Source organism: Mauremys mutica, chromosome 10, assembly GCF_020497125.1.
Source record: "Mauremys mutica isolate MM-2020 ecotype Southern chromosome 10, ASM2049712v1, whole genome shotgun sequence".
NCBI lineage: Eukaryota > Metazoa > Chordata > Testudines > Geoemydidae > Mauremys > Mauremys mutica.
This window is the reverse complement of record NC_059081.1, coordinates 49,830,291-49,846,249: the sequence shown is the minus strand read 5'-3', so window position 1 is coordinate 49,846,249 and position 15,959 is coordinate 49,830,291. Positions and strand designations below refer to the sequence as shown.

At 41.6% G+C, this 15,959-nt stretch overlaps 1 protein-coding gene across 2 annotated transcripts in view; it reads right to left on the bottom strand.

Annotated features, from left to right (window-relative positions):
• Positions 1-15,959, bottom strand: part of COL3A1 (collagen type III alpha 1 chain) — a 67,525-nt gene that overhangs the window by 34,435 nt on the left and 17,131 nt on the right. For both annotated transcript variants that reach the window (XM_045032103.1, XM_045032104.1), the window contains exons 2-5: positions 10,301-10,512; positions 7,812-7,862; positions 7,052-7,159; positions 3,646-3,711 (exon numbers count right to left, since the gene is read on the bottom strand). In XM_045032103.1, the coding sequence (XP_044888038.1) occupies positions 3,646-3,711; positions 7,052-7,159; positions 7,812-7,862; positions 10,301-10,512 (437 nt within the window). The remainder of the gene's footprint in view (positions 1-3,645; positions 3,712-7,051; positions 7,160-7,811; positions 7,863-10,300; positions 10,513-15,959) is intronic.

Here is a 15,959-nt window from a genome sequence, read left to right as displayed (position 1 = left end):
ATGACTGTGCAGTGTATTTTGATTGTGGATCATAATTTCCAGCATTTACAATCTCTCCAGGAAAGACTTATATCAAATTTGTTTGGTGTTTTGCAGTGGCATACTGCAGTCATACAATATAGGCTCTGCCTAAACATAACCTTCATGCTGTGAAAAAGTTTATGCCCTGTACATTTCTTCGGACTTCTAACTGTTTAATTTTATATTTCTGATACTTGGCAGGGTTTCATGAATGTTAGCCAATGCACTGATTTTCTTAAGTGGTACAATACTACACCATACAAATTAAATGACATCTGGGGTAGTCAAAGGACATAGTGGACTACATTCTGCTCTTTGTATGAAATAACTCTTGTGAACTTAGTGTAGTTATTTCAGATTTAAACTGGTGCACGTGACAGTAAAATTAGTCCCAGAAAATTACAAGTATATTAATATTGCATGTTAAATACCTATAAGTTAAGTAGCAACAAACAAGGAAGCATGCAGCAATGGAACAACATGAGGAAAAAACTGTAAGTTTTGCTTATGTTTTGCTAGACCTGCATTCATTTGTTCAAATAAAAAAATTTCTTCAGTTAAGCTTTAGTTGATGTGGTAGAGGCAATACAGTGAGTGTATCTGAATTACAACAGAAGTAATATACTCCACAGCATAGGAAATATATTCTATGCTTTACAGCATGGATTCTGTATTATATAGCAGAGGAAAAATATTCCATGACGTAAAGAATAGATGACATATTCCACAGCAGAGGAAATATGTTCCATGATTTACAGCATAGATAATATATTTCACAGAACAGATAATATTCCATGATTTACAACACAGGAAATATATTTCACATCAACTTCATTTTCACTACAGGAGATTAATCCAACCACTATAAATACTATTTCACATATTTGTCCAGATTTGATAAACAAAATCACAGTAGTTGTGTCTAAAACAGAAAGTATACCTAGTGGCTTAGAACTGTGTCAGTCTACTTGCTCGTATCATCATATGTGCAATTATTAGAACTAATTTAACGTGAAAGGAAATTGGACTGGTGCTGCATCCATGTGTGGCTACAAACTGAACAAAACATGTTATTTTTCAAAGTACACACTGAGGAAATAAATCCATAGTTAAGAATGGCATTTGCTTGTTAGTGTTGTCTCCAAACTGTGAATAAATGGGAATTGTTTAGCTTTAAAATATGGTTGGTTCAGAGAAACAGTAAGAGAACAGTTATGTAAGGGAAATGAAAGCCAATGAGGAGAAATTGACATGTAAAGTTAAAAGACCAACAAACATGCAGTGAAAAGACATAGTAATAACAATGGTGGAAAGATGTGTGGATAATGAAATACCAGTCATGGTTAACCACCTATAAGAAAAATATATTTGCTCTAAAGATAAGTCCATTACCCTTTCCAACTATTTGGATTAGGTATTTACATGAATTAACAGCAAGAATTTAGTAAAACAAAAATCAAATGCTGTTGATATTTATAATACATCACAGAATAGCATGTTTAGATGTGTCTATTATTCACATCACATCAGTTTATTCTATGATGCAGTTTAAAACAATTTGACAGAACACAGTATGGCAAAAACAGACAGCAAAGGCCAGGGGTTGGCAACCTTTCAGAAGTGGGGTGCCAAGTCTTCATTTATTCACTGTAACTTAAGGGTCACGTGCCAGTAATACATTTTAATGTTTTTAGAAGGTCTCTCTCTATAAGTCTATATAATATAACTAAACTATTATTGTATGTAAAGTAAAATAGTGCAGCGAGGTGAGTGGGGCCAGCGGCTGGTATCCCAGGCTGGCAGCAGGCTGAGTGGGGCCGGTGGCCAGGACCCCAGCTTGCAGGGTGCCCCTGGCCAGAACCCCAGGCCGGCAGCGGGCTGAGCAGGGCTAGCGGCCGGTATCTCAGGCTGGCAGTGGGCTGAGCAGGGCCGGGACCCCACACCGGCAGCAGGCTGAGTGGGGCTGGTGGACAGAACCCCAGACTGGCAGCGGGCTGAGTGGCTCAGCCTGCTGCTGTTCTGGAGTTCCTTCCGCCAGCTCCTGCCAGCCGGGGTCCCGGCCACTGGCCCCGCTCAGCCGACTGCCGGCTGAGGTCTCCATTCATCCAGGCAGACAGCGGGCTGAGCAGGGCCGGCGGCCGGGACCTTGTCTGGCAGCAGAGTGCCACTAAAATGTGGCTCGCATACTGACTTTTTGGCATGCATGCTACAGGTTGCCGACCCCTGATGTAGGCTATTCAATCAGGTTAAAAACATGCCCCGTGTCCAGTGAACCATATGTAAGAAATCTAAGTGTCTTTAATATAAATGCCAAAATACAGTGCTGAAACCATGTTTGTTGAACTACAGTGTATCTCTTAACTCTGTGGTTCAGCACATCTCATGTTAGGAAGCCAAGTAGCAGAATGTAGATGATATGACAAGCTGTGAGTAAAATCTGTAAGGAACTGTAAATGAATGAATGAAGGAATGAACGAACGAGTGAGGTAGAAACAAATGAGAGAAAACAAAACAGAAAATAATGAACTGCAGTTCAGTAAAAAAAAGTCTACCATTCATTCAACACGATGATCTGATGGAACCCAGAGAAATAACATGTTTGGTTGGTGCTGCTTTCGTTTGGTACAGCATGTGACATACAATCCTTGTTATGTAGACTAGGAAATAATGATTGTAGCTAATGAAGCATCAACCAATTTCAGATAATAGTTCACAATGTCCATTAGAGATTGCACAGTATTCCACGACTCTGCCAGAAGGCACTTGTGTCTATCAATGGAATATCACTGTTGTAAGGACACTCCGTGTTAGCTGTGATGAATGACCTTACAAACCTAGTACATAAAGAGAAAATTAAGCAGTTTTTTAGATGAACTTTGCGGAGGAAGTAACCTGTGCATGTGATTGTTTCATCCAACATGTGTTTGATCTAATTAAAAAAAAACTGAAAAGTTTGTGCCAGGCCTAATGGGCAGATTCAGCATCCTTAGTGCATAGTCTGAAGTGCTGTGGATAACAAAGAACACAGTAGGATGCTCTGGCTGCATCTGGGATGAAAGGAAGACAATAAAAGGAATATATTGGTTTGCCATAGAGCAATATTTGAACTGTGGAAATACAAACTGGGATAGAGGATTATATTGAGCATGAATAGTCTTGAATGCGGTCGGCAAGAAGAAGGGGAAGGGAGAGATAAAAGCATTCAGGGTGGGGGAGAGAAAAGCAGTTAGGGGAAGAATAATGAGAGGTAGAAAATGGAAGAGGCAGGGAACAAAGGTGAGGAGAATATAGAAAGGAGAAGAGATGAAAATAAGGAAAGAGGTATTGTGTGAGAGAGAATCAGTTGGGAGGAAGGGCAGAGAGTGAAGATCTAGAAATGGGATGGAGAGAAAAATTGGTAAAGGATGAAACGACCATGCAGTTTCATATAATCTATACAATTGGAGTCTCCCGAGAATGGTACTTCCAGGACAAACTCTGCCTTAAATCTTATTCCATTTGCAGTCAGCAATTCAATACATAACTTTATTTGTTCAATAGGAAAGGCATAAATATCCAAGATACAATCTACAAAAAGGAAAAAGTGCTCTTAAAAAAGGGAGAGAGAAAAGGTTACTATCTTACAATAGGAGGTGGATATGGTCCAACACCAGCCTTGGTATCATAGGAGTCATACTGAGGAGAAAAACTCTGCAACAGAAATATCAAAACAAGAGAGTCCATTATAAATCAAATCAGGCAACATACACACTTCATATGGCACACTGTATTGGAAATAATTCATTTATATAAGCTGTTCAGCAATGTTCTAACACTTACAATTCTGCACAACTTTCAAAAGTCATCCCAAATAGGAGGCCTTATAGCATCTTTCTTTGTGCTCAGCCTGGTGGTCAGAATTACTTTAGCTGCCTATACAGCTGATCCTGTACTATAGATCTGCCTGATCTGAGAAAACCAACTGCTTTTCTCCATCCTCTCTTCTCTTATCCCCAGACAAGTTATCAGGTAACATCTTACCAGAGCATGGGTCACTCCTTTTGATCATGTTCCCAAGTTTCCTCTTGAAACCACACCTCTACCGGCCTAGTCCAACCCTACTGAAGTCAATAGATGACTTTTCCATAGAGGTCTAAGGAAGCTGGATTTTGTTTATAATCCAGACTCAAGAGAAATCACAGCTCATGTCTTAACTATTGCTAATGCCAACACTAATTGGGTATATCCCCTGATCCCCAATAACATAATGTCAATAACATGACCCCCATAGATATCCCAAAGTGGGCACTCAGAGAGCAAGATGAATATCACTCTGTCAATCTAGATGCATGTGTCTGGGAGGAGGAACATGGATATATATGTTCCACAGAGGTCTATCAAGGACCCCATATCTGCCTTAATAGCGATCAGGGCAAGTGCCATTATAATCTGGAACCCCATTGAAGCAAGCAGTCTCAGGTTGTTGTGATCCACAGTAATTGTTTGTGTATAAGAAGTTTTTGTAGGAAGTTCCTTGTGAACTTCTTTTACCCAGTTGAAAATTATCCAAATGTGAATCTCTGTCTATGTTTTGTACTTGTTGTACAAGGATGTGATGTTATGTTTACATCTGAGAAGTTAAATGTGCAACCCATCACTAAAGCCTATCAGCTGAATAGACATGTTGATCCTATGAACATAGGGGTCAACATCGATGCACTACAGCAATTAATACAGCATCCAGAATTAGAAGCCATAGTAAAAGACCTGGAAAAGGAGGGCAAGAGTTTACTGATATCAGTGCATCACTCCACTGCGCAGATTGAGCGAGTGTTAAAAAGAGTGGTAAAATGTTGAAATTTTGCCCATTGGTGGGAAACTCTGTTTGCCACTTCCACAGAGTTGTCCCAGACCTGGCACATTTTGCTGCATCCTTTTCTGGTTATTTTGATTATTCAAGGTCTTACCCTTATCCTTCTTTTCATGATGATAGGATGGGTAAAGTTAAAGCTTAGAAAGATGGCTAAGAAGTCTAGATTCTCCAGAGTACCTGTCGCTTGAGCAAATCAATATTGTAAATCAATAACATCTTCAAGGAGGGGAAATGTTAGGTAAAATCTGTTTCTGACCTGTTTTATGTAATGTCCATCTTGGATTTGTAAAAGAACACCTAAGACACCATCTTGGATACCCTTCTCCTCAGATGATTTAGTGCCCTTTCAGCCTTTTTCAAATTAAGGCGGGAAAAGGTCAGGGCAGTTAGAGTCATATGACAGCCATAATCTGCCTAGCAACTGCAGATTATGTAGTGAGTGGCAGGCTTGTCACTCAGGGCTGTCCATCTGAGTGGCAGCCAGAGTCCCACCCAGTTCAGCTAGCTGCGAGGAGCCCCAGAGGGACCAGGACTCATAAGACTTTGGATTCTTGGTCTCTATTAACATACCGGTACGTGCACTCAACTGCTACACACCATTAGTGAGTGCATTCTTGCACTGGACTATGAGGTCAAGCAGAGACTGCGTGGGCAAGCACTGAAGACCTGTCTGAGGGAGAAGACCTGCCCAGAGGACCTGTCTAGAGGGAGAAGAATATCCAGTTCCTGAGTTCCTATTTGGTGTCCAGTGCCCCTGATTTTCGCCACTATCCCTGTTGGTATCCTGAGCTTTTATCATTGTGTCCCTGTCTTCAGGATATGGTATTGTAATACCCATTGTAGTTTTCCTCTGTTTTACATCCATAGGTTAAGAGGGTTTAAAGGCTCTGAGCTTCACACTCTGGTAACTGTTAACAACCGAGCGTGTCTGGCTTATATTGTTTCTTGTCTGAAGGGGGGATCCTTGTCTAGTTTACTGACTAGTGGCATAATAAACATTTGTGTGTTACATCTTATTCTGCCTCAATAAATCACCCGATGATAGATGCGGAGGGGGTGGGATCTACAGACAGCCCATCTTCTGATCTGTGTAGACCAGGGGTCTCAAACTTACGGCCCGTGGGCCATCTATGGCCCACGAACCTCCAGCAGTTTTGAGGCCGGGTCTCTCCCTTGTCCCCACCTGCTGTCCCTGGGCGCTCCCCACCCCAGCAGCACAGCGGAGCTGAGCGGCATCTGCCTGCTCACTCCACGTGTCTGCCGGCCCTGCCCTGCAGCCCCTGTGTGCTGCTCCCACCCCAATGGGAAGCTGCAGGGGCTGTGCCTGGGGAAAGAACTGTGCGGAGGCCCCCTGGCCTGCCCCGCCTTGGAGCCCCAGGTAAGCCTCACAGCACCCCTTGCCCCCTCCCAGAGCCTGAGCCCCCACCCCCTTCCCACCCCCAAACTCCCTCCCAGAGCCTTCACCCCCTCCCCACACACCCCCAGTCCCCAAACTCCCTCCCAGAGCCTGCAACTCCACCCTCTCCTCCTGCACCCCCACCCCCTGCCCCAGCCCAGAGCCTGCACCCAGCACCCAAACTCCATCCCAAAGCCTGCCCGCCCAGACCCCCTCCCCCACCCAAATTCCCTCCCTTAGCCCAACCTCTCACCCCTTCTGCACCCAAACTCCCTCCCAGAGCCTGCACCCTAATCCCCTACCCCAGACCTCCTCTCCCACCCAAACTCCCTCCCAGAGCCTTAGGCGGGTACGGGGCGGAGATTTGGGGGGCAGAGTTTTGGGGGACGGGTTCTGGGTGGCAGTGACATTATTGGCCTGCTGGGAGGAATTGAGGACTGGCCCTGGCCTTAAGGTAAATTGAGTTTGAGACCCCTGGTGTAGACCATAGTCAATCTGTTTTGGGCTAACAGTGCCAGCTCAACTATGCTGGTTGGTGTTTTGAGGGTAGGAGGAAGAATCAAGATTTTTCCACTCCCTACCCATCTGTAGAGCCCATCCATGTCAAAACAGAAGTATCAGCCCTACTCAGGCTAGCCTTCCTGCTGCACAGAGACCCATGACACAGGTAGGATGAACACTGGAATAAGTATATTCCACCCTACATGTAGGGCGGGTGACAGTTTCACCCTTAGAGCTTATAAGCAACACCTTCAGAGCTAAATGTAATAATTATAACTTACGCCTCCATTTATAGAGGGACATGACTGACAGACCCCAGGCTGGCCAGGAGAGCCGGGACTGCCTGGTTGTCCAGGGGAGCCAGGTGATCCAGGAATTCCAGGAGAACCCTAGAAAGTTCAAAATAGACAAGAGTTAATATTTGTATTTGTCTTTCAGTATGTTGCTATCTGGCGCACCACGGACCAAATCCTGCCCATGCTGAAGTTAAGAGATGTAAAATCTGGCCCCATATGATAGTGTATATTGTAAAAGAGATTTTTTTCTATTAAATATAGTTTACAGTTCAAATAAGTAGAGAAGAGGAAGTACAAAAATACATACAAGGAAAAACATCTTTGCCTGTTGAGCCTGATTGTAAGTGACTGGCTTGTACACGCTGAAATATTCAAAAATAGATTGACTGCTCAGTATAAAAAGGAACACTGTTAATGAAGCACAGAAGAATTCTTTCTACTGTGCAGAAACTTTCTGAAAAAGATTACAAATTTATATACACCTTGGGCCAAATTTTCCTTTCTCCTCTCTGTTTTACTGGTATAAATCCGGAGGAACTCCGCTGAAGCTAATGGGATTATCCTGAATTTACATTATGAGCAGATTTTGGCCAACTGAGTCCAATAATTTTAGGGCCCAATCCTCCATGATGAAGACATCAATATGAGTTGAGGTTTCTCATCAGCTTGCATGAGACACACAGCACTTTGCGGGATTTGGCCCTTCATGATTTTAAATTTATTTGAAGAATCTGATATCACTTACCGGGTCTCCCTTGGGGCCTTGGACAACATTACCGTTAGGCCTTTTAGTAGGCTAGAAAAACAAAACAATAAAACATAAAAAGGAATCAAACTAAGAAGTATTGATAAAGTGCAGCATATTTAACAGGTAGGAAAAACTGTTTAAACAACAATGGAAATACAGCTGTACTAAACTAAATTGGTCATTTCCACATCAACATTTAAAACTATGTTTCTACTGACAAATGAAGTTGCATCACTACAGAGCATCCATCATGTGACATACAGTGGCCATTCTTGACACAGGTGCTGTGGGTGAAATCCTGACCTATAAAATCAATGGGAGCTTTGCCATTGACTGCAGTGGGACCAGGATTTCACCATGCCTGCTTTCACTATGGAGATGAATGGGGAATATATTTCTTGTTTCCTTTCCAATCCATTAAAGTCACATATCAATAACGGAGGCAAATCTTTTCAGCCTCATTTCCCAGAAAAAAAGTATTTATTTGATTTTCAACACATAATTATCAGTGACCCTCAACGTCCTCAGATGCTGATTATTGGCGTCTTTGTTAGTGCTATTTCTAACTGTAGCAGTGGATGTTGATCTGAATCTTAGACTTTACAGAGTGAAGTTTCATTATGCCCAATCCTGACCCACAGTAGCCTTATGACTCATGTATAACGCAGAAGCGGGGTTGATGGAAGCCTCCTACAGCTCCCTTGTGGTCCGAAGCCACAGAGCTAATCAAATAGGGCTCAAATCTAGGAGCTTCAGTACAAAAGCCGCAAGCTTCAACCACTGGAGCCAAAGAACAACTCACGGTAAGAAAGAAGAAAGCTGTGTAATTGCTGGAGCCAGTCATTCTTTAAACATTTTAAGACAGCAACAACTTGGAATCAGCAGAAATCTCATAATAAAGTCCAATGAAATGTCTGCATAAGACACTTTCTGCCCTCATTCACACTGTTATGCAAACCCACTTACTTTCATGGTGTTATACAGGTTGTAAGCCAGGGCATATGTTCCTATATATTAAAGTAATCATTGTCTTCTTTCTTTCTCCCCTTGCCTGGGGACGCTAATCTAAAATGATCATCCAAATGTTATGTATGCGCAACCCTCAATAATTAATTTTATTAATTTAAGGGCCTATTCCTTTAATTCCCACCCAGAAAATACTTGATTGCATTCAGCAGGAGCTTTTCTTGAGCCAGAAATTTAGGATGAGGGCCTACACAATTATTACTGATTGTAATAAAAACCTGCAAAACTATTAAATTTATCAACTCAAGCCGATTAAACTGTTGTTTCTGCTTTAAATAATGTTGTCTTCTAAATATGGGTTAATGATAAGTTAAATAGGTAGGGCCTGATTGACTTCTCATTTACACTAGTAAATCAGTAACAGCAGCACTAAAGAAAATGGAGTTACTGTACAATGATGTAAGATTGGTATGAGAAGCAAATTAGGCCTACAGTATTTACATGGTGCTATAAATAGTGCTTAGTTTAGTTAGTTTGAACACTTAGGCTGTGTTTGATTTCATGCATGTAAACTGAGCATTATGTCAGAAATAGGTTGTTTGCAGAACTTCTGTGCATTACATTATTGCTGGTTGACTCTCAAAAGATTCTGAAGTTTTGTTTGATTTGAGTGACAGAGAAATAGGCCTGAATCAAAGCCCTGCATCTGAGCATCACCACACGCTGTGAAGATTTTCAGTCTGGATCTAGATCTGGATCTGAGCTTTGTAGCTGGCAAGTGTTATTAGACCATGTCGAACCTGAACTCTGGATCCTAACAACACTGAACTTTGGGAAAGTTACAGCCCAAATTTTTTGGCTCTGCTTTATTACTAATAAGCACCTACCATTTCATTCCTTCTCTGAAGTTGATCTGAACTAGAGGGGATGGGGGGGGGGGGCAGGATCGGCCCCTTCACCCCAGATTTGCTGCTTAGCTTGTACTGAGCATACTCACATGGACTGAGCATACTTGTAACACTGCTGAAGCTGGCTGCCCTCACTCCGCCCCCTCCCCCCCACTATTGGCAGGCATGGGTCGCCTCTGATCAGAACCTTCTGCGTTTGTAAAACTAAGCAAGAATTCTTGTGAGAAAAACCTTCTTATGAGGTTACTGGAACTTCTTGCTTTCTATGGATGGAATATATGGCAAGAACAACATTTCCACTGTATTTTATCATCATTTCTGGTTCCAATCCTCTGATAGGATCAGGAAATACAGAGAGGCAAGAAAGGGAAAAGTAACGGGGGGAAAGGATTTTTGAACTTTATTAAAGAGTTGGTTAAGTTTTAGTGAAGGTTTAGGTTAGTTCTGATTTCATCCAAAGTGGTTTGCCCATCCTTAACAGTTATCAGATATTAAAGGCTTTAGGCTGAATAAAGAGTACTTAAAATACATAAGGATGTATGGATGGACAAATGATTTGGGTAAATGTGGATCAAGGAAAATTCATGTCTCAAAGAAACAGATGACACTTACTGTTTCAGGAGTTGATGTTACCCGTGGACAAACAGGGCAACACTCTCCAAATGGAATCTCGGGGTTGGGACAGTCTGCTATATCCTGATCATCACAGATGATGTCATCACAGAGAACAGCTCCTGAGTCGCACACACAGATTTGGCATGGTTCTGGTTTCCAAACATCCCTGTCAGCATACACTTGCCCAAGATGGGTACATTCTCCTATAACTGAAAAAGGAATGAAAGAAAATGTAAGATGTGTAGCAACCACCAATGCCCAATAATACTTCAAATGGGATTTTGAAAATGAAACTGAAAACTGGAGGTTTTATTTTAAACATGTCTCATTAATGACAAGGACCAAATTTTCCTCTCCTCCAACCACCCTAAAGATCTTCTTTGGGAAATACAAAGTCTGCACTGGATCTCCAGGTGATAATCCCACTGACGTCAATGGAAGCTCTATGGGCCTGATCCAAAGCCAGCTGAAATCATTCAGAGTCTATTGACTTCAGTAGCCTTTGGATCAGGTCCCCCGGGCAGAACGATTGTATAACCTGCAATAGAGGCCACAGCACCAATCAATAGGAGAATGGGTCCAAAGTGTTAAACTATTCACTTTACTGCACGTGTGCACACATGCATACACAAAGATCTACAGTAAAAAGAAAAAACTCTCTAGTCTCCATGCACATTGAAAATGACGTACAGTCCACAGACTGGTTTAACGCACTTGGCAGGTTGGGTTCGGGAGAGCTTTTAAAATGAATATCCATGTTCATTGTTGCAAATAAGTGAAACTTTCTTTAGTTCCAGGAAAGTTTATGTATGGAAAAAACAAGGAACATTTTTGCTTTAAAAATGGAGTTTCTTGTTTTAAAAACTGTTCATGTCATTCACAGTCTTTCCAAGACCAAGCCATCTCACAAATACAAAAATAAGTTAATTATCTGTCTGTGTACTGATCCAGTCCCTGTAATTGTAGTATCTGAAGAGATTATTGGTTACAAATTATGCACATAGCTTTAGTCATAATATTCTGTCAACAACATAGAAAACCCAGCTGGACAACCGTCAGTGACCTAAGGTATTTTATTTTATTTATTTTCTGTAATGGTTGCCCTCAAGTATTGTTTCTGCTTTTGCCTTGGAACCCCTATTTTAAATAACAACTTACTTAATGCTACATATTTTCATAAATCCAAACTAAGCCCAAGTAACCATTTTAAATTTTCATCAATACAAAAAGTGTGTGTGTACACATAACTTTACCAGTATTCATCACCCGCTTATGCTACTTTCTCAACAGATTTGATAAGAACCCCAGATATATTTTTAAACATATATTTCCTAGGTGTGCCCTTGAAGTACCACTGAAGTCACATGGGCAACTTAGAATAGCATCAAATATCACGAGTGGTTCTACTGATAGAGTGCAAGACTGAGCCAGAGTTTATGTCAACTTCTATCCCTACCCCATCTGCCCTCCCTCTTTCCTCCATACCTCTACAGCCCGGCTTGCATCCCAGTGTACTCTCTGTTCTCCATTACTGCCCACCCACCTTGATCTGTCTCTCCTCCCTCCAAGTTCCTGTCTGGAGTTTCTCGTTCCCTCCCGTGCATTTTTGCCACTCCCATAATTCATTCTCACTGCTCCCTCCCTCTTCCTTGATGTCTGTCTTCCTCCTTCTTATTCTTGTCTCCATAGTTTCTTTCTACCCTACATTCCTTCTGCTTTCTCACTCCCCTCCATTCCCATGCCTTCTCCTCTCAGTATCCCTGCCTTCTATTGACTGACACTCCTGGTCTCTTTCTCATCTGCATTCCTCCTGTGACTGGTCCCTCCCCATTTCATTCCCTCTTATCCCTTCCTGCCTCCATCTGTCCACCTCCCTTCCCTCTCCATCTCCTCCACAAACTCTTCTTTCTTTCCCTATCCCCTCCAGATGTCTTACTCCCTTCCCCTCCCTTACTACCATCCAGATCTCTCTCCTCTGTCAGCCATGAAGTTCCTCTCCTCTTGCTTCCCTCTTGTCTGCTCTAATACACAAAGCAGTGCACTGGTTTTCAGGTACACAGTGTCACTTGCAGGCTGTGCTGCTAACTTCAGAGGATGGGTTTTGTAGGAAGGAGCCAAAATCTTCTGGGCTGGTTGAATGAGGAGCTACCACCTGAATCCTGCCTTTGCTGCTCTTTGTGTTTTTCATAGGAGCCTAAATTTCACTGAAAGTCCATAGGCCTTAGACGCCTAGTGCCCAAGTCACTTCCGAAAATTAGACTTTTGAAAAATTTACCTTCATCCTTTAGCTCAAGTGGTGCAGAAACTCATGCTCTTAGTGCTGAGGAGCTTGGCCTCAAATCCCATTGTTGCAAGCAAATAGCATCAAACAGAATTGAATATATTATATTAAATAGAATATATTCAGAACTGTCCACAAGTCATCAGATGTTGTAGGAAGCTACAAAGGCTGGAGCAGGTGATTTTGATTCAACAGTAACAGTAACATTACAGATTTACATCTGAATCCCCTTGGGCTCACACTAAAGTAGGATTCAAGAACAGTTGTATTATTTTTTAAGTGACGGCACTGATACAATGCAAGTTCTTCCTGCAGTCACGATCTTTACTGATGACAGATAAATGCAGATGCAACCTGGAAGCATTTATCAAACATAAACAATAAGACAAACGTAAGGTCATTAATTTTTTTTGTAGTGGCAATGGGGTTATTGAGGCAAAAACTCTTATTATTGCTATAATCTTTCATTAGGACTTTAAGCACAAATAATAGCATTGATCAAGGACCTAAGTGTCGTAGGTGCCTGGCAAATTTCCAAGTCAAGTGAGATCCTGATCAGAGCATCAGTAGTGTTCCTGTGCCCTGCAGAAGAGTGCTTCCTTGTGGTTGAGCAGGAGCTCCCAGTCTCCATAAAAATCAGCTGTTCTCATCTGGTGGCAGATACTACTTCTCTTCTTGGCTAAGAACAGTTGAGAGGCCGGATGAACTGAGTGAACAGGTGGCTAAGGGAGGGAAACCCTCCCCCCCTTTGGACCATGATAAGCTCTAGTTGGAAAGATGTTGATGTGGGATGCTTCTTTGCTTAAGAAGGAGTGAGAATTTTCAGATTATTATTTGGGCTACCATGAACATGGTACTGGGGCTACTATCTGGACGGGGCATTCTTGATGTGTTATTTCAGGGTGGAAGTTAAATTATTCTGAGTCTTAAATTGATTTTTACAGATAGCTACATCATTTCATGAGCTGGTTATTATCTCCACCTCTCCCAGCTCAGTATCTCCTTTTCTCCCCAGTTTTACTTTTCCTAGTGAAACCTATGCCTGAGCATCAGGAATGTCACAGCATCAGGGATGTTCAACCTCTGTTACTGTGCATTGCTCTGTCCATTGTCTGTTAGATGTGCCTACTTTCATCAGATACCACCAGCCCTCCCCCCCACCTGGCTCTCCCCACTTAGGCATCTCGTTGACTGAATTTAAAGCTACCTGAGCCCTACCTCACAAAATCCCTGAAATAAAACAAAAAAGTAAAGCAATTGCTTGAATTCTCTCGTCTCACAGAAGAAATCCAAGATGGCCACTTTGCTTTATTTTTAAACAGCTCTTTTGAGCATTACATATAGCTAAAGAAGTTTTTTTGTTCCAAGCTTCTAAAATGGCTGCCTGGATTCCCACATCTGACATTGTAGAAGCCAGTTCTGTCAGGACATTGCAGCCAGTCAGAGGGGGGAAAACTGGTATTCTCTTAGCTAATTGCTGAATGTTTCCATAAGAAATGTTTTCTGTACTTTGATAAATGAGCTCATTCATAATTGGTTGTTAATGAAAAAAACAAAACAAAACAAAACATTTGCCACGGGGCAATGGTGAACTTGTTGCTTTCTCAGAAGACGGCTGGTTGACAGCATTTCCTCACTAGGCGACAGTTAAACTGTGTTTTAAAATCAAGAAGAGTAGCATTCTGTAATGAAAGTCATCCTACAGTATTACTAATGACTCATGCAAAGGGGCTCAGGGACGCCTCTGTTGAGTGCTCCTGAGGTCAAGCAGGTGGGTCACTGTCTGACGTGTGTGTGTGTGTGTGCGAGCATGCGCTGTCTGGAGGAACAATGCCCAAATGAGGAACACCCCCCCGCCAGCACCAGGGAGAGCAGAGTGAGGAGCAGATCTTGCTATACTCATTAAAAGGGATAGCAAGATCTGCCCCACAGCACAGCCTGGGGGGCATAGAGAGCAGAGGCATACTCACCCCATCTTTGTACCTCCTGTCTCTGTGGCTAAAGTATCTGTTTCCTATGCCACCTTGCTCTGAGAAGGGAATGGGCCCTTTCTCTTACTCTAGTTCACTTATCCATAACTAAAGAACATCATGCTGGCGAGTGTGTGTGTGCCATTGTGAGTATATAAATGTGTACATATTTGTGCATGAGCATATATACATACAGGCACACACATTTATATATATAAAATATAAAATTAAGCATTTTAAAATGTCTTTGTTGACTTCACCTTTTTAAGGCTGAGATTTTCACCTCCAAATATCCCTATTTGTCTGCTTTTTGAAAACTGCAGCTTGTCTTTAACTACAATTGCTCAAGAATATCACTTTCATATTCTCCAGGAAGGTAAGTGCAAGGATTCACATTTTCACAGTTCTGGGTTTTCTCAAATCTTATTACATCAACATTATTTTGTTACTTTCTTCTCAGAAATGTATAAGGCCTGCTCCCGTTCCTATTGAACTTAATGGTACAGCTCCAGTGGGGAACAGGATAGGGCCCATAGTTAGCATAGCTTACCACTGTTGGTGGAAAAATCCCTGTTTTCAAGTCCGCTATTCTCAACAGCTATCGCAAAATAGGACCTTGTCTCAAAGCACAGTTTTTCATAATTAGTAAAACATAGTTTTCATTTTTTTCTCCATGAAATAAAATTGTATCAATGAAAATCAAAGGGATTTCAATTGTCTTATAAAATGACTGAGATAATTTAATGGTAATAAATAAACCTGATTTTACTAAACAGTCTTGTAATATTGTCATTCTTTTATTTTACAGTAGATGGCATGATTTAACAGAAAGAAGAATAGAATACACAGACATCTGGCTATAATTACTTTTGTACTTGTTTCTAACTTTCTGGATTTCATTAAATCAGTTAAGAAATAAGCTGAAAGAACTGCAGAACAAATCTTTGAGGCTTTTGGCAGAATGAAAGTATTAAATAGGTTTTCCAGAGGAAAATTACATCTGGGTTGATTTAGCCTGTTCAGGACACCCCCTCGATACTCAGATGTAGATCTGTGTGTCAGCATGCTATGACATAATGCATCATCCATTACACATAAAGACTAAAAGACAGCTCCAGAATAGTCTGGAAAGCTGATCTGTGCTAAAACATTCACAAGCGATACATAAAAATAATGGGGGTATAAAAAAGGCTGACTCGTCTAGTTCTAAACTTGTGGCTAAAATAGTCAAATATTTGCCTTAACCAAATATTCTTGCTGGTTCCTACTTGTATATATAAAGACTAAGATTTCATAAAGTATCAAGAACAAATATCTAATACCAAACCTGATCCCAGTTCTCAAAGCACTAGTTGTAATGGCTTTAAACAACTTCAGTTCTTTGAGAATGATTTGCCAGCATTTG